This window comes from Phalacrocorax carbo, chromosome 8 (genome assembly GCF_963921805.1).
Source record: "Phalacrocorax carbo chromosome 8, bPhaCar2.1, whole genome shotgun sequence".
Taxonomy (NCBI): Eukaryota; Metazoa; Chordata; class Aves; order Suliformes; family Phalacrocoracidae; genus Phalacrocorax; species Phalacrocorax carbo.
The window spans coordinates 10,657,905-10,676,156 of record NC_087520.1 but is presented as its reverse complement, the minus strand read 5'-3'; the positions used below and the strand labels follow the sequence as shown (position 1 = coordinate 10,676,156).

Genomic DNA, 18,252 nt, shown 5'->3' with positions numbered 1-18,252 from the left:
GGCGGGGAGATGCGGGCTGCCCCCACCCGGCCCCGGGACCGACCCCTATCCCCGCCCGCCCCCGCAGCACCGGCAGAGCCCAGTCCGGCCCAGGCTGTTTATTCACCGCACCACCGAACTGCATCCGGCCTGGTCTCAGGCCCAGTCCCGCGGGCCGGGGGTCTCCCGGCTGAGCAGCCGCACCAGCTTGGACCGGAGGTTGCTCTGGGGTTTGGGCCCGGGGGCCCCTGGCGGCACCTCCGGCCCCCCGCGGCCCCAGCGCTGCTCCGGGGGCTGGGGGCTGCCCCGCGGCAGCTGAGCCAGCGCAGCCCGGTTGTCATAGAGGGGGCCCGCCTCATTGCTGTGGCCCTCAGGGGCCTGCCGGCACCCCAGCTCCCACTGCCCTTCCTCCTCTTCCTCCCCCTGCTCGGCTCTTGCAGGACCCGTCTCTGCCGTGAAGATGTTCTCGTAGAGATGCTCAGGGGGCAGCTTCCCTGCTGCCCAGGGCTCACCGGGACCTGGTCGCCCCGGCCCAAAGAAGGGCTGCCGTCCCCGGGCAATGGAGGCATAGACAATGGGTCCTGTAGCCTCCGGCTCTGGTGGGGGGAAACGGCTAAGACTGGTGTGGGGGTGGGAGGCAGGCTGTGCCCCCCCCAGGGTTGGGCTGGACTGGGGCTCCTCGGCCCCAGGGGCCCAGGGCTGAGGCTCAAGGCCCTGGGTAGAGAGCTGGGGATCCAGGGCACAGAAGAGCCGGGGGTCTGGTGCATCCTTGCCCTGCTGGTGGCAGGCAATGGCAGCAGCCACCGCACGGCAGAGCTCCGGGGCCCGCGGAGTGCTGAAGGTGAAGGTGCCCTCACCAGAGTCGCTGCGGCGGCCAGCCTCAAAGGAGAAGATGGTCTGTGGGAGCAAAGGGCAGGGTGAGGGACTGGCACCCGCCTTGGGCAGCCGGCAGCCCCAGGGAGGGGGGAGGCACACACCTGATCCTGGCCAAACTTGCGGAGAAAGTTGTAGGGCCAGGTGAGCAGAGGCTGGCGGGACTGTGGGTCCTTCAGCGTCAGGCTCTGGGGAAGGGCTGAGAGTAGGTAGTGCCCGTGCAGACCGCAGCGGGCAGCCGCCTCCGTCCGGACCACCAGCACTAGGAATTCGGTCACTACAGGAGCAGAGCAAGGCAGGGGTCAGTACCATGGGGCTGAGCCAGAGCCCACCCCGGCCCCATCTGCCACCCCTGCACGTACAGTCCTGCCAGGAGGAGTAGAGGGAGTTCTCCTCCATGGGGACAGCAGGGGTGGGCTGGGTCCTGTCACTGCTCTGCATCGTCTCCTTTGCACCCTGAAACAGAGGGATGTGAGAGCAGCTTCCAGACTGGGGGAGCACAAGCCCCCCTGCCTGCCCATGCACCCCAGAGCCCCCTGGCTCAACCAAGCCAGGAGCAGCATGCAGGTCCCAGCTATGCTGGACCCCATGGTACCTGGAAGGCCAGCTGGCAGAGCTGGGCGATCCACTCATCCCGCTGCTCAGCTGCCAGCACGTAGCTTTTTTCCGTGGTGGTGAGGTAGAAGGCAGCAGTGGCTTTGGGGCAGCTCTCGGTACCCGCTGGGCCCACAGAGACACAGTCCGAGAGGCGGATCACCCGGCGGGAACACCGCCGCAGGGAGGTTTTGTCCAACGCTGTGCCGTCATCCCGCACATCAAACTTCTCCATGCGGGCCACGCCAGAGGGGCTGGCAGCAAAGAGCTGGGCTCGCATCTTCCTCCAGGACCTCTGCAATGTGGGGAAAAAAATGGTCAGCAAAGAGCTGCCTGCTGCACCCTTGCAGCGCTGCCCTCCATGCAGGGCTGGCAGTGCTTGGGAAGAGCTGTGTGGGGCAGGAGTGGACACAGGGGGTCCCCGCCCACACGTGCCAGGTGCTGCAGGAGGGCACAGAGAGCTGGGGCCAGTACAGACCCCTGGGGCTTGCAGGGCAGGACTGTCCTGTCCTAAAGCTGGGTTGAGGGGGGGCCTTGCCAGGAGCCAGCTCGGCATGGCTTGCTGGGTGAGTCATGCTTGCTCCCAGCTCATGGAGCACCAGGTCCTGCTCTTTGTTCCCCACTGCAAGTGCCAGCCTGCCACTGCTGCAGCTGAGCTCTTGAGCTGTTCTCAGGACAGACCCTGATGCAAATTAAAGCCATTTTGAGCTGCTGAGGCTCCTGCTAGCAGTCTTGCATCTGCCGAGCATGGCGAGGCCCTGCAGCTCGCAGCCCGCTTCCTCCCAGGGGAGACTCTGCAGCACCGGCACCTTCCCAGCCCGTCACGGGATAGAGGGGGTGCGTGCCCCCACACACCTTAAAAGCACAGCAGAGCCTCCGCCCTGCAGAAACCAGATGTAGCCCAGCACCCAAAATACCCACTGTCGCCAGCCTGCCTGACTCCTACGCAGCAGAGCTCTGGCCCCACACACGTGGGGCCTGCCCGCTTCAGTTCTAAGACTGCTCTTGGCAGCGAGGTCGTAGCATGATTGCAGCCTGGCACATCCACCGAGCCCTCTGTGGGGGTACGGCTACCCCGCCCTGGCACATGGGACGCTGCTAAGGCAAGGCCAGCACACACCTCACAGCTCCCTAGAGCCAGCTTGGCCCAGTGGGGACTCCCACCATGTCCCCCATACTGTGCCCAGAGGGCTGCAGCACTCAGTGCCCACCGTGAGGGCCCAGGGCAACAGGCCAAGCCATGAGGGGTGCTCCATGGATGGCACTGGCACCCCAAGGCCAGGCTTGCAGAGGGCTGGGTGCAGAGGCACATCCCACGCACTGCCCTGCTGACCTGCTCCCACACACATGCTGGAGCTGCGCCTCATTAACACACTTTTATTGTTTCATTGCGAATCGGGCGGTGACCAAGCGAGAAGAGGGACCCTGTGTGCAGGGGTGAGCCCGAGCAGGTGCCTGCACGGATGAATCCCCTCAGCCACAGGGAGAGCCCCGCTCTGGGGGCCGCGGTGCCCAGGGCCCCCCCGGGTCAGCTCTGAAGGGTCTAGCTCCCCTCCCCCCTTTCCAGGCTACCAACAGCCCGGCCCCAGGCCTGACATCAAGACAGGTCAGGCCAAACACTGTTCCCAGCCCCAAATCCACCCTTTACCTTTCCAAATTTGCAGTGCTGCACATAGAGGATCCCATCCTTCACCGGTCTCTCCATGGGCCCAGCGCTGCCCTGGCAGCCAGTACAAGGATTGGGAGCTCGGGCTACCAGCAGCAGAGAAAACGTGACTGCTGCAGCCTAAGCAACTGCATGGGGTAGACTTCCTTCTCTCAGTGACTTCCCCTTTTCAGTGTGTGGGATGAGGGGCAGAGGCTGGGCCACGGGAGGTGTCCGTCCGTCTGCCCTCCCCCTCGCAGAGTCAGTGGGGCAGAACGTGTGCAGGCAGGGCACAGGAAGCACCATGGGGACTGTCCAACGCCAGTGCAGCACACTCCGCCTCACCCCAGCTGCATCTGAGTGCGCTTGGGAGGGATACGGGAACAGTCACCAGCTGAGGATGCACAAAGCCAGGTAGTGGGGGATGGTCCTGGAGAAACTGAGGGCCTTTGAAGAGGAGTGACGTAAGACCCTGTCCACTCCACTGCAGGGAGCTGGCAGGGGCAGCGGGTGGGCAGCCACAGACCGGCTGCGCCCCCTGGGGCTTCCTCCTCCCCTCAGGCACTGCTACCTGCTTGCCCAACACGCCACTCATAATGGTCTGTTGCAGCACAGCTCCACACATTTCCTTCCAGGGCAGAAAGCTGCATCAGGCTGAGCTGGCAACAACCCCAGTAGCCAAAAGCTTAGAAAAGGGGCTGCGGCAGTGCAGGACAGGTCCCCGGGCTCAGGAAAGACAAGGGGAGCTGGGGAACTGCCCCAGCTGAAAGGGAAGCGAGGCCCACGCAGGGGGAGTGATGGGCAGGACTCTCCCCAGGCTAGAAGTCCATTGAGCTGTGGGCCAGGTAGTCCTTTCGGCCAATGTTGCTGACTTGCTTGGTCTGCATCGCCTCCAGCTTGGGGCAGTCGGTGATGCGATGGCCCAGGCCACCACAGAAGGCACAACCCCGCTCACCTGCAACAGAAGGGAGGAGGTCAGGGGCAGGCATGCCATGCCAGGAGAGTGGCCACCCCACCCCAGAAGCAGAGGGACTATGCCAGCACCTCCTCCTGCTGCTGCAGCACCGGGCTGCCGGCATGGCTAGGCAATGACAGCCCCGAGGCAGGTGGGAACTGCCCTGGGAGCTCCAGGTCCTGCCCACGCAGCCCAGATCTCTCAACAGCCCTGCAGAAGGTCCCTCTGCCAGCCCAGGGTCTCTCACCTCCGATGTCCAGCATGGTCTCGTCCCCACAGTGCAGCACTTGGAGCACAGGCGGCACCTTCTGCTTCGCCTCCAGGAGCAGGGCCTTCAGGTCCATCAGCACCGACTCATCTGGGGGCAGAGACATGGATCAGACCCAGCCTGGGCAGGGGTGGGGGGCACTGCCTCACACCACCATCTCCCTGTCATAACAACTTGTCCCTGCTTGCTCAGGAACACCCCGTTTGCCAAGGCAGAGGCATCTCCATCGCCCAGCTGCCTCCTACAGCCACAGGCTGTAGGCCTGCAGGCAGTCCCCAGCCCTGTTTCTCACCGCAGGCCTTGTTGATGAAGGTGGTGGCAATGCCCGTGTTGCCTGAGCGGCCTGTACGCCCGATACGGTGAACTGCAGAGAAAGACACAGGTTCAGGCCCGGGTGAACACAATGTGACAGACCATCCCTGCCTCCAGCCACTGCAGAGGCTTCCTGGCCTCTGCACCCACCCTGCCACACCCTCGTAGGTCCCCCACAGGGCCTAGTCCCCACCATAGTTCTCAATCTCCTCCGGCATGTCATAGTTGATGACGTGCTGGATAGCTGGGAAGTCCAGGCCCTTGGAAGCGACATCAGTGGCAACCAGGACATCCTTCTTCCCATCCCGGAAGGCCTCGATGGCTTTTGTCCGTTCCTCTTGATCTGCAAAAGACCAGAAGAGATCAGCAAGGGCAGAGCTCCCAGTCCTACCTCCCACAGCAACCGCTACGGCCTCAAAGCCAAGCATCGCTCAGCCGGGGCTCTCCCAGTTAGAGGGCTTATGCAGCCTTTCCCCAAACAAACAAGCAGAGGGACCTCTAGGTCCCATAAGGACCTGCACTGAGTTTATACCTAGTACACACCACACTGTGTTTGCTCCCAACACTGTCACAGCCCTTCCTCACACCACCACAAATGGCTGCATGCTGGCACCTCCTGTGGCGACATACCACCCTGGCAGGAGTGGGGCTAGGCAGGTCCCCACCATGGTCCAGGCCTCCCCAACACCCTTGCTGACCTTTCCCTCCATGGATGGCCACAGCCTCCACACCCTTGAGCAGCAGGTACTCGTGGATTGCATCAACATCCGCCTTCTTCTCTGCAAAGATCAGCACCTGTGGTGGCACAGACACCATGGAAGAGCTGCCTTTCCACAGTCTGGCACTGCTGGTATCAGCACAACCCCCCAGGAAACCCATTTTCCCTTGCTAAGCAGAACACACAACAGCTCTGGGCCCAGGGCCTGCTCACACGTGGAGCACGGCTCACTCACACTCCTGCCCCACCCATGGCAGAGCCCTGCAGCATCACAGACGCGTCCCCACTGCACGATGGGGCTGTGGTGTGCCTGCCGTGCCCCCAGCCATGCTGCCAGAGCAGCCTGAGCATGCTACTCACGGGTGGCGGGGTCTTCTGCAGGCACTCAAGGAGGTACACCATCTTGGCCTCCTCTTTCACGTACTCCACTTCCTAGGAACAAGCACAGAGATGAGCCAGATAGGCAACAGAGACATTGCCATCACTTGGTAACCCTTAACCTCTGGGGAAGGAGGGCCACGAACCCCAGCTCCCTGACAAGGGATGCACCAAGTACCCTCACAGACTGTGCTGGCCTCCCACACAGGCACAGGGGAGCACCCAACTACGTCACCTGCACAACATCCAGGCTGGCAGCACCCGCTCGCCCAACGTTAATGGTAATGGGCTTCACCAGGGCGCTCTTGGCAAAGTTCTGGATCTTCTTGGGCATTGTGGCACTGAAAAGAAGGGTCTGCCGCTGGCCCTGTGTGGGGAACAGTGTGGGCAAGGATTTAGCACTCACCCAACCAGGTGGGTGCAGGGATTCAGCTTCAGTGTGCTCGTATTATGCCGGCTCAGTACCTTGAAGTAGGAGAAGATGGTACGAATGTCCCCCTCAAAGCCCATATCGATCATCCTGTCAGCCTCATCCAAGGCCAAGTAACGGCAGATGTCCAAGCTTACCATCTTCTTCTGCAGCAGGTCCATCAGGCGGCCAGGTGTTGCCACCATCATGTGTACACCACTGTGGGATTACAAGAAGGCCACAGTCAGGCACTTGGATTCCTGCCCAATATGGTGACACATTGGGAAGGTAACATCCACCTGGCACATCACCTTCACCCCCCAGAGCTTCCCAAAGCCATCTAGCAAGGATGCCACCCCTCAGTCCCCTGCCAGAAGAGAGGACAGCTCCAGCCCTGCAATCCACCCCCAGAAGGCCTTACTGTTTGATTGTCTCCATCTGCTCCTTGACAGACATGCCCCCAATGCAGAGGGCACAGCGCAGTGGGGGCAGGCCGTCCTCCTGCAGCAGGCGACAATAGTACTCAATGATGCCATGGGTCTGCCGGGCCAGCTCCCGCTGCAGAGACAAAACTTTATTGTTCCTACGCCTCTGTGCAGGGAGGATCTGGGTTTGCCACTAAATATCAATCAAAGCTTCTTCCCACGCATCGCTATGCCCCCGACACTCACTGAGGGACAGATGATGAGTCCGTAGGGTCCTTCTCGCTTGGAAAATGGCAGCCTCTTCTCCTGCTCCAGGCAGAACATGATCACCGGGAGAGTGAACACCAACGTCTTCCCAGAGCCAGTGAATGCAATGCCAATCATGTCCCTCCCTGAGAGGCTGGCAGAGAAACAGGGCTGATAGTGAGGAGGAGCCTCAGAGAATGGCTCAGACCTCCAGGGCACATCTGTCACCAGGGAAGAGCACCTGGTGCACACCACTGGGTGGGCTGCAGGGAGCAACCACTCCCCACTCAGGGCCAGGGACAGAGTACTCACATCGTGGGGATGCCTTGGATCTGTATGGGAGTTGGTTGCTGGATCCCTTTTTTCTTCAGGCCCCTCAGGATAGCTATCAGAGAACAAGGGGCACACACATTCATGGCCTGAAGTCTTCTCCCTCTTTCCCTCCTACTCGCGTCCTGGCAGCAGCTCTTCCACCAGTGACAAACACCCCTGGGGCCACTGTCGGGAATTTAAGCTGTGACCCAACTAACACTAAACGTTAGAGATTCAGCATCTTTGCTTGCTGACACGCATTTCCCAGGAAAACGCTGTCCCCACACTGCCAGGCTCTGTTCCTGGCCCACCTGCAGGGAACTTCATCTCCTTGAAGCTCTTGATGGGGGGTGGGATGCCTTCCCCCTCCACCAGGATGTGGTATTTCTTGCGCACGCGATCGTGCCGTGCCTCCGACATGCCCAGGATATAACGAGGTGCTCTCCAGCTGCAAAGGCAACAGAGACAGATTGCGGCGCAGAATGAGGCTGGGGCTACGGAGGCAGCAGCCCCCACGGAAGCCTCAGGGAACTCCCTGTTGGGCTCCAGTATCCCACCAGGGAGAACAGGTAACTCCAAGGGACTTCACAATGCGAGCATGGGAGCAGATCCACACCAGCTCCATGTATTAAATGTTTCCCCAAAGTCTCAGTAAAAAGTCACTTGCTAACAGCTGAGAACAGTCCAGACAGTAGATGGAACACGCCAAAATCTTTTAGACACCTCTCAGTCATCTCCCTGACACTGCCTCGAGCAGCACTGGGTCTGTAGGCTCCCCCAGTCTCTTTCTCTAGCTTAGTCACTTCCAAGCTCTGAAGATCCACCTCAAGTCTTCAAGTTTAACATAAACGTACTCTAGAAAATCTTATACGTATATAGAATAATATTCAAGGTGACTCAGCAGCCTTCAATCTTATGTACAAAGAAACCAGGCAGTGGAGCAAAAGAGAAGACAGCGCTGCAGAGCAGTGAGGCTGCACAGCTTCCAGCTCTCTTCAGCTGCAATGAAGCCATGTTTTCAGGAAGACAACCTTGGAACTGTGAAACATACCTGGTTTTAATCGGATCATCGTAGGTGATGCCCTTTGCCATCTCCTTCACTGACATCAAAGCTGCAAGAAAAAGCCAAGCGGATCAGTGCAAGCTCTCCACCTCCACATACGCTTAACCTCAGCAGAGAACTACTCAGGCAAACAGTTTGGGAAGCCATGCCCAGAGACAGGAGGAAAAGCAGCGTTCCTGACAGCCCCTCTGGGAACACCAAACATGGCAGCTTGCCACAGCACCGTCTCAGCTAAGCCAGGCAGTCAGATGCTGACTGAAGGATCCTGTTGCGATCTCCAGTCCCTTCCCGGGTGCGAACATCACTGAGTGTTGCAAGGCAGGTAATACCCCTGCTGCTGCCCTGACAGCTCTGGAGATGGGTGCGCGAGAGAGACACAGAGTTCCCACTGCTCACCTCGGCCCTCTGCCACGCTCTCCAGGATCTTCTCTTCCTCCTTCAGCTGCTTCTCCTTGGCTGACTCCTTCCGAGCTGGGGGGACAGTCAGGGAAACAGTAGGGGGGCTCCGGTCCCTCCTGAAAACCACCCAGCCCTACCACCAGCCACTCCCCTACCTTCCGCCTTCTCCTTGAGGTGCTGGTGCTGGTCCAGGAGGCTGATGTTAGACTGGGGCCCCAGGGGTATGTCATCCTCATCACCCCGCTGCTCGCTCCCGCTGTCCCGCTGCTCCTCCTCTGACACCACCTTCCGCCGCATCTGCAGCAGCTTCTGCAGCTGGAGGGAAGCGGGGTGAGGCGGAGGGGGAGGCCCCGCGTCGGGAGAGGCGTTCAGAGCCGGCCCCCGGCAGCGCGGCGCCCCATTACTCCCTCACCATCTGCTGCTTGCGCTGCTTGACGGGCACGTACGGCACGTAGTCGTCATCTTCCCCCCCAGACAGGTCGGAAGTTGCCGCAGACTCCTCCCGCTGCCTCTGCGGGGAGACGCGAGGTGAGGCCGGGCCGCGCCCCCACCGGGGTCGCCGGTACCGACCCGGCTGGGCCCGTTCCCACCTTCCGATCGGCCCCAGCCTCCATGGCGCCGTCTCCACGCAACACCCGCGTCGCCCCGGATGTAAATCCCGCGCACCGGAAGTGACGACCACGGGGCACAGGCTTCGTCGCCTAGCAACGCGTTGCCACACACCCCACACCCCCCCCACCCCAGGACGGGGCCCGACGGGCCACCTCGAGGGCCAAACTTGTGCGGAAGGAGCACGGCGCCCTAACCCCCGTGAGCGAGCGCGGCAGAAAGCAGCAGACAGCGGGGTTTAAATAAAATAAAAAATTAAAAAGTTCTTTATTGGGTCCAGCACGGTCCTTCCCCACAGCACAGGGAGAGGGGGACAGGATGGCCAGGGGTGGCAGGTGGAGGGGACAGGAAGAGGTTGGGGGGAGCCCCAGGGACCCCCCCCAGGGCAGGAGAGCACCGGGGACCCCCACGGAGGAGGGGGACACCCCACAGAGGCGAGGCAGGGACCCCCGCGGGGCAGGGGTGGGGCACAGTAAGGAGAGGCAAGCAGCCATGGGTGGAGGGGCGGCCCCCGCGCCCCCCCCACCCCGCCCCAGCACCTCACTGGGCTGCGCTGGAAGTGGTTTTCTTCAGGGTGAAGTTGGTCCAGTTCACCGCCACCTTCTGTCGCGTCTGCTTGGCTGAGTCCAGGCAGAACCTGGCAGGGAGAGGACACAGTCCTGGTCAGCCATGGGCCTCTCCGCACCTCATCAAGGCCCCCCGACAGGCCTCGGCCCCCCGGGGCTGCCCCCTCACCTCTTGAAATACTCCACTTCTCTGTCAGTCTCGTCCATCTCAGCCCCATCCAGGTCCTTGGGCAGGAATACATCATCTGGCAAAGCAGAGGAGCAGGGAGAGGGTCAGCGCCACCAGGGGAGCTGGGCAGGGGGCTGGGGAAGGGGCCACAGACTGGCACTCACCAATCGAGGTATTGGATTTCTCCACCTTGTTCCGGCTCTTCCTGCTCTTGCCCTTGGGCTGGGGGGAGCTCCCCAGGGCAAGGGGCACGGGCAGCTGCCGGTCCCCTGCGGCCAGGGCAGGCATCTGCTGCTGCGCTGACTCCACCGGCTCCACTTTGCTCTCTCCCCTCTGGACTTTCCACTCGCCACTTCTCTCCTTGTCTGGCCTAGTGCTGCCGCAGCCCCAGGGCTGCCCCTTGCCGCTCTCCCCTGGCTCGGTGCAGCTGCCCACCCGCTGCAGCTCCAGGATGCTGGCCTTGGAAGGGTGCTTGGTTCCCAGCACCTGTCCCTTCGTAGCAGGGTTCTCCAGCCGGGCCTGGCCACCAGGCACCACAGCAACACCCTCCCCTTTCTTTGCCTGCCCACTCTGCCGTTTGCCCTTCCGCTGCCGGCTCCCAGCAAGCAGAGTCTCCGGTGGCTCTGGCCCCTTGAGCTGCGGTCCCTCCTTGGGCTCTGGGCTCAGCCTGCTGCCGTCTGTGGCAGAGTCCGGAGCCTTGGACTGCACCCAGATCATGCGGGAGAGGCTGGGCACAGCACTGAGGCGTTTCACCACACCGTTCTCGGCCGCTGGGGCGGGTGGCGGCTCTCCAGACCCCTCGCCCCATCGGGGGCCCAGCTCACCCCGCAGCAGTGTGTGGCTCTTGGCCGGGCCCAGGCTGAGCGGGGCCAGGGCCAGGTCTATGTCCTGCAGGTCGGAGGAGCCGTTGAGGTGAGAGAGCATGTTCTTCTGCTCCAGGACAGCTGCCTTCTTGGGGAAGTCGTTGACATCCAGGTTGAGGTCATAGACACTGAAGCTGGCCCGGATGGAGTCCTTGATGGTGTTCTTGATCTCCTGCAACCGGCTGCTGAGGAAGCTGTTCACCCGCTCCAGCTCCAGCTCCGGCCACTCCAGCAGCTTCTCCTCTGCTGGCTCCCTGGCCTGGCTGGCTACAGGGGCACGCTCTGCCCGCTTCTGGGCCTCTGCCTCCAGCTGGGCTTTCTCCTTCTCCTGCAACATGGGTGCCGTGAGGACTGGGTGGCCTGGGCCACAGAGCCACAGGCACAGGCCACAGAGCTAGCTGTGCACCAGCTTTGTCAGGCAGCAAATGCAAGGGCCAGCGCTCAGCACGGCCACCCCACGTCTCCACAGCCCCAAAGCATCACGTCCTCCACAGGCACTGCAACAGCTACCATGCTGCAAACCAGACACTGCTCTGGGCACGAGGCACCAGCACGAGCCATCACGGCACTGCCTCTCCCCACCACAGACACAGGGTGTTTGTCAGAGATGTGGCATGGAGAAGGTAGGACAGCGCAGCCCAAGGTGCCTGGGAGGGCTGGACCACCTCAACAGAGGCAGGGGAAACCCTGCATGGAGCTGGGCACCGCTGTGACCTCAGGGGAGAGGACAGCAAAGGACACAGAGTTCAAGAAACCAAATGGATGTGAGGGAGAGAAGGCAAAGCCCTGCAAGGGGCACAGTCTTGCCTTAACCCCCCTCCCACAGCCTGCCCAGGCAGCGGTTCCCTCTGCCCAGCCTCACCTTCTTCTTCTGCTTGTGCCGTGCCCGCTTGGCTGCCTTGGCACTGTTCAAGGGCTTGGGCTCTGTGCTGTTGATGTAGTCCAGTAGCTCATCCACATTGCGGTGGTCCACAGCAGGCTCCCCTGAGCTGCTGTTGTGCCCCAGTTTCTGCGGCAGCTCCTCTTTCCTCTTGGTGAGGCGTGAACGCAGCTTCTCCCGGATCTCAGCGTAGTTGCGGCTTGTGGGAGCGGCTGGGGGCTGCGGAAGGCAAGCACCATCAGCCAGGCAGGCACGCGAAGCCAGTGCGACACGCAGACAGCCCTGGCTCCCCCACTGTCATCCCCAACCACTCCTGTCCCCAAGGTCTCGGCAAGACAAGTCGGTGCAGCCCCCACTGAACTCTTTTCCACCATGAATCCACAGGGTTTGGCCAGTTACACCAAGCCCCAGGGCTGGGCAGGCAGCATGCTGTGAGTCGGGAGCAAGGGGACCAGAAGGCTGATGAGGCTGGATGGAAACGAAGCGGGGGATGCACACGCCAGCAGGGAACAGCTGTGGCCAGACCTGCCCACCCCTGCGCTCTCAGCACAGATTGTGTAACATCTCACAGCACAGCAGAGCGCGAGGACTGGGAGTGGCCGCAGACCAGCCCCTCACTCACCGCGTTGTGGCCGAAGAACTCACAGTAGCAGCAGTCGCAGAACTTCCCGTCTTTCTGATTGGTGGAGGAGGAGGTGCAGGAACTGCGCTCCGAGCTGCTGTCCTCATCCTCCCCGAGCCCCTCATCTGCCTCGCACGGCTGCGGCGGGTGGCAGCTCGTACCATTTGGGAATTTGTGCCCTTTGCAAGAGGGGTCCCTGAGGAGAAGGGGAGAAGGGTGAGAGGTGAGCAGGAGCCAGGGGGTCTCAAGAATTGCCCCACACTACGCGTGTAGGAACACCCCTCCCAGGGCAGCCTGTGCCCGAGCAGAAGGATTTGCAGGGCTGACAAACCCCCTCCCCTGCATCCTCCTCCTCCGGGGGAGATGCCAGCAGAGCCCACGGCAGAAGACATCTGTAGCTCCTCGCCCCCCAGGGCCTCTGACAGGCAGGAGGCTGGCGCACCAGAGCTCCAGAAAGCAGTGTCCCCCTGCCAGGCCACAAGCTGATTCCAGGGCAGGGAGCGGTACTCACTGGGGGCAGCAGGTAGCACAGGTGAGAAACGCTGGAACTGCATGCAGCTGCCAGACATCCCCACGTGCAGGCAGGCCCGGCTCCCACAGGCACAGACTACCCAGCTCAGAGACAGGGAGGCCAGGGCATGGCCCACAGCGCTATTCCTTATGCTCCGGCTCGGGACCTGGCTGGCCCTTCACAGGGAGCGCTAATCAGCAGAGAGGAACCAGCGCCCATGACTCAGCGTGCTCTCTTCCAGGGCACAGGCAGCCCAGAGAGGGCCAGGGGAGCAGGCGAGCAGAACCACAAGTCCACAGGCTTCATCTTCTCGAGGACCTTTGCTCAGTGTCACAGCAGCCCGACGGGTCTCACTGACAAAGGTCCTGTTGGCCAACAGCAGGTTGACCGGGCGGTTCCTTTGGGTCTTTTAGCTGGAGGAGGAGCAAGCACAGTCTCTTCTGCACCACAGTACTAAAGGACAACCGCAGGGAGAAGACACGTGGGGAGAGAAAGAGCTCAACCCTTAGAGACCAGGGGTCTGCAGTAGCGGAATTGGCCTGCAAACACAGTGGCTCTCCACACCACCACACTAGGGCAGTCGGTCCCTCCACAGGGGAAAGCACATCCATGGGCAGGGTGGGAGAAAGGGCGTGTTGCCCAGCAAGGAGAGGCTGGAAGCAGGCAGGGCTCCTCTACTCACCTGTTGGTGCTAGGAAGCTGGTGGGAGGCAGGAGGAGGGATGAGTGAAGTACTGCAGTGCCCGTTGCAGGGATGAGTGCAGCCTGACAGTGGAGGCGGCATCTTCAGCAGCGGCACATTGGCAGGGGGCAGGTGAGGGCTCTTACACGACCCCAGGCTATGTGAGACCGTGCCAGTGGGAGGGGACTCAGACACTGACTTCGGGGCTGATGCCTGCACACTGGGTGCAGGAAAGAGCGCAGCCTGAGGGGATGTGCCCAGCGGGATGTGGGGGGGTGAGCCGAAGAGCCCCGGGTGGGCAGGCGTCTGCTTGGAGGGGATGAGCGCTGGCGGCTGGGAGGGGAGGCCCGTGGGACTGTTGGGAGGAGCAGTGAGGTCCGAGTGCTGATGATGCTCTGAGGAGTGGAAGGCCTCACCTACAGAGGGGCAGGAGCAGAGATGGTCAGATGCCAGCTGTCCTGTGTGGGTCAAGGCCAGGCTTGGAGCCACCCACTACCTCTGCAGAGACTGCTTCTCCGCACAACAAACCCTGCCTGCCCCCAAGCAGCAGGGCGCTTGGGCTATAAGCCATCCCCGCTCGCAAGTGGCCTTGGTGGCACCCATTCTCTCCCGTGGGATTCAGCCCTGCCTCACAGAGTGCAGAGCAAGGGGAAGGTGCTGGGGCAGCGAGAGCTGCATGGAGCAGTGGGCTGGAGGAGGTGGTCAGCCCTGCCCCTGGGCACGCACCTGGTGGGGTGGCCCTCCGGCACATGCTTTTGAACTGCTTCGGCAGCGTCTTGCAGAAGTCGAGTGAGGTAGGCAGAGGCGAGCCCGGGGCAGTGCTGCTGGAAGTGGGGGAGGCTGCGTGGCTGTAGGGACAGGCCTTAAGCCCTGGCGCCACGGCAGGCGTCTGGCTGGCGCACTCTGGAGTGAGAGCAAGGCCGGGGTGCTTGTCACCTGGAAGGAAAGCAGAGCTAGGGCCGGCTCCCAGCACCCTCTGCTTTTGCAGAGACCCAGGCATCCTGCTGGCACAGGCATTCAGAGGCCCAGCCCACCCACCTACCCCTGCCCACCAACTGGGTGCCCAGAAGGAAACCGCCTAAGCCAAGGACCAGGCAGAAAGCTTTGATCAACCCCACAGCTGGCTTCAACCACCACAGCTGGCTTCAACTCACCTAGTGCAGCAGGGGGGGCCCCGAGAGGGCTGCCCTGTGTGGCCCCATTGGTGTGCTGCGAGTTCCAGAGGCCCGAGAGCTTGTGGGCAGACAAGAAAGAGCTGGGGTCCCAGTCCCCTGAGTTCCCGTGGCACGAGGAAGAAGAGGAGGAAGAGGAGGAGGAAGAAGAGTGGGACCCACCCCCACAAGACTGCGACTTGCAGGATGTGTGGGATAACGAGACCTGGCAAGGAAAACACAGAGTGAAGCAACAGCAGGCTGGGAAGGGAGGCCCTTGGCCCCAGGGCATCGACACCAAGACCCCCTCCATTGCCCTGAGGCAGGGGCTCTGCACATGGGAACACCTCCTGTCACTATCTTGGGGGTTGCAAACAGCCTGTCCATCCAACAGCAACACAGCTTGGCTCCCAGGGCCCCTGCCAGTACAACCAGGCCAGGCCAAGGACCAAACACCTGCTCTGATCCCACTCAAACCAGGCTAGGGTTAAATAAAGCCAAGCAGGAGGGAGCTTCTCTACCCCTGAGCTCAATGCACAGGCAGGCACTTGCCCTGGCACACGCTGCCACTCTGGGGAAACCCAGCGTAACAGCAGGGAGCAGCCTTGGGGCTTTGGGGGATGCAGCACAACATGCAGTGGAGTGGGGCTGGCAGAGAAGCAGCAGCACTGCCAGCCTCGTGGGGCAGGCAGCTCCAATACAACACAGGCTGCCAGACAAGTCTCAATGGTGCTATGCTCTGCCCCACCGCAGTACCTCCCCAAGGAGCCAGCAGCAGCCCTGGGGAGGGCAGTGTGGCTGCAGGGAACAGCAAGGCTGGGATGTCTGAGGCACTTAGCTCTGAGCAAGGAGGGGACCCCACACCCAGACAGCACCATAGGGTGGTCAATGCTGTGGTCCTGGGAGCTAAAGCCCTGGTCTTTCCAACCCCAGCTCCATAACCACTTACCGCCAGGGCCTGCTCCTGCACTGCCCGCCGCTCTTCCTCCTCCACGCTCTTCCGGCAGCTCTGGCAGATCCACAGTGGCATTTCTCCCAGGAGGTTCTGCACGAGTGTTGGCACGAAGTCTGGTGGCAGCCTCTCACCCGGGGAAACCAGCCCATTGTGGGATGGCCCTCCCCAGTCCTTGCGCTCCCGGTGACAGAGCAAGCAGCAGGTCTGCACTGACTGGTTGGTGGTGGGCAGCACCTGCAGAAGGACACAGAGACTGTGAGTCACCCCAGGTGTGAGACACCACACAGCAGGGCCCCAGGCTGGCGCAGATGCAGGGCAAATGAGGCAGGAAATGAGACCACGAGACACCGACACCAAACCAGAGAATTTCTTGTAGGCTACATGTGGAACTGCACCTTCTTGCACTGGAGGAGAGCTGCCTTGGCCTGCCCAGCTGCTGCCAGCCTGACATGTGCCAGCTGAGAGCATTTTGGACCCTTGGGAAGATCATGCCATGCTAAAGAGCCAGCCCCACCACCAGCACACCAGGCTGGGTTACCACCAGCTGCTCCCATTGCACCTCCAGTACTCTGGGACTGAGGGAACTCACAGGGCAAAGCAAGACCCACAGAAATCACCACGCAGGGATACGAAAGGGGGTCCAGCAGCCGCAACGCCCCTCCTCGTCCAGTGCAGACCCCACACTGTGTTACCGGAGAGCCCCGGGCCCTCCCGCCTGCCTCTTTGTTCTGCTCAGCCGGCGGCGCAGATGCACCAGGGTGGGGCGCAGCCCCCAGCCCTGCTTTGCGCTCTCCCTGTGTGGGGCAGCCAGGTTGGGGCTTCCCGCCTGGTGCTGCAGCAGGAGCCAGGCTGCAGCCCACGGGCTCATCGGAGGCCTGACAGCCGTGACGAGCCCAGTGTGGCGTGGGCAAGGGGGCCCCCATTGTCTGCTGCTGTGGCGGGGCCCCGCAACAATGAGCTGCACATTGAACTGCTGCTGTGAAACAGATGGTGTCTCCCAGGCTCAAGGTGAAGCAAAGGTCAGAGGCCAAGGAGAGCAGAGGGGGGGCCAGCTCCCCTGCCCACCTGCCTGGCCAGCCATGGGGAGAAGAGGGTCCCCAAGCCACCCCTTGTCTCAGCAGGGGTCAACACAGCCACCACCATGCACAGCAGGTGAGAGGATGGTCTCCCTGACCCACCCAGTGCATCCAGACTCGGGGTCCACCCCAGGCTCCCTGCCTGCGACCAGGAGCTGGCAGCAGCAGCCAGGCACATCGAGGGATGTCAGGCAGCGCGAGGCATGGGAGCCAGCCCGCAGCTGGTTCGGCAGATTCTCGAGCCACCTGCCATCACCCTGTGGCAGGGCTGGACCCTCCCGCAAGGAGCTCTGGGAACACCCCCTGAAGCAGGCCACGCCACCCGGGTGAGTGCGCCCATCCCTGAGCCTGGGGGTCTGCCCTCCTGAGCAAACCTGCAAGATCTCCCTACGCAAAGGGAGAGAGTGAGGGGCGCACAGACCCTGGGATTGGCAGAGCCCTTTGCTCTTATGCTGGTCATGTCAGGGTGTACATCATACAATGGTGGCAAGTGGGACTGCTGGCTGATTCCCCCTCCCCAGCAAAGGCTGAGATCAGCTCTCCCTAACCACTGGAAGAGAGGAGCCCCAGGATGCCACACACCAGCGGGAGCCCCCTAAACCCTGGCCATCTGCCAGAGGCATCGCAAAGCCCTGCTGCAACTCAACACACCTGCAGCCTAAGGCCACAAGCCGGCTCCACCACCCGTCCCAGCAAAGCCAAGGCCAAGCCCTATCCATACACCCATCCCAGCCCCACGTGTGTCCCGGGATGCTGTAAAAAGCACCTCCCGCATCCCAAGGCGCCCGACCCCCCCCAGAAAAGAGCTTGGGCTTCACTTCCCACCTTCCCCGCTCACCTCAGCGCGGACCCCCCCCCAAACCAAGGTGCACCCCAGCAGCGTGGCTCCACCAGAGCTATCCCACCACCAACCAACACCCCCAAAGGCTGAAAGGACCCTCCAAAACGGGGAAGAGGGAGATGGGGGGCACCAGGGTGTCAAGAAGGGGGTGTGTGTGTGTGCCTCAGGAATGCTCCGAGGCCGGGGTCGGTGTGGGGATGGGGTAGGACCCGGTGGGGGGGGGGGGGGGACGGGGACGGGGACGACACACCTCCTGCCCTGCCCCATCCCCGCACCGACTGAAACCTATTCAGAGACAGCGCTTTCCCCGCCGCAGGCCTAACCCGGTACCTGAGTGGTGGCTCTGCCCGGCTCCCCGCTGCTGCCCGCCGCCACCAGCACCTCAGGCGGGGCGGGCGGTTCCGGTGGCGGAGGAGGTGGAGGAGGGGGGGGGGGGAGGAGGAGGCCCAGCGTCGGAACCCCCCACCCTCTCACGGCGAGATCCGGAGCCACCCGCCGCCGCCGCCTTATTCCGCCTGCGAGTCATGGCGAGCGAGGCCCGCCACCCACCGCAGCCAGGACAACAGCCAATATGGCGGCGCGGCCCGTCCGGCCCCTGCCCGGGGGGAAGGAGGGAGGGGGGAAAGGCCCGACGAGGTGAAGCCGTTGCCGCCATTTTGTGAGAGGGCAGCGACAGCGCGACAGTGCGCCGCCTAGCGGGGAGGAGGTAACGGCGCCGTCACCTCCCGCGGTTCCGCCCCCCCCCCCCCGAG

General features: G+C 62.4%; 3 protein-coding genes across 3 annotated transcripts; all 3 read right to left on the bottom strand.

Moving 5' to 3' along the window:
• Positions 1-7: 7 nt before the first annotated feature.
• DOK3 (docking protein 3) lies at positions 8-3,215 on the bottom strand. The gene is made up of 5 exons (XM_064458654.1): positions 3,095-3,215; positions 1,448-1,741; positions 1,215-1,308; positions 957-1,129; positions 8-876 (listed from the first exon to the last, which is right to left on the bottom strand). Exons 1-5 carry the CDS (start codon positions 3,149-3,151, stop codon positions 136-138), a joined length of 1,359 nt encoding a protein of 452 aa, XP_064314724.1. The 5' UTR covers positions 3,152-3,215; the 3' UTR covers positions 8-135.
• DDX41 (DEAD-box helicase 41) lies at positions 3,161-9,253 on the bottom strand. The gene is made up of 17 exons (XM_064458653.1): positions 9,167-9,253; positions 8,989-9,087; positions 8,732-8,891; positions 8,574-8,648; positions 8,166-8,226; positions 7,426-7,562; positions 7,115-7,187; positions 6,803-6,956; positions 6,553-6,689; positions 6,188-6,350; positions 5,958-6,089; positions 5,705-5,776; positions 5,325-5,421; positions 4,820-4,969; positions 4,607-4,678; positions 4,294-4,404; positions 3,161-4,046 (listed from the first exon to the last, which is right to left on the bottom strand). Exons 1-17 carry the CDS (start codon positions 9,188-9,190, stop codon positions 3,910-3,912), a joined length of 1,854 nt encoding a protein of 617 aa, XP_064314723.1. The 5' UTR covers positions 9,191-9,253; the 3' UTR covers positions 3,161-3,909.
• A 169-nt stretch (positions 9,254-9,422) lies between these two features.
• Positions 9,423-18,041, bottom strand: FAM193B (family with sequence similarity 193 member B). The gene is given in 11 exon segments (XM_064458652.1): positions 9,423-9,822; positions 9,921-9,996; positions 10,085-11,111; positions 11,646-11,882; positions 12,286-12,481; positions 13,479-13,893; positions 14,204-14,413; positions 14,632-14,854; positions 15,578-15,817; positions 17,831-17,938; positions 17,940-18,041. Coding segments are annotated over 11 exon segments (2,916 nt in total). The 5' UTR covers positions 18,027-18,041; the 3' UTR covers positions 9,423-9,725.
• Between the last annotated feature and the right edge of the window lie 211 nt (positions 18,042-18,252).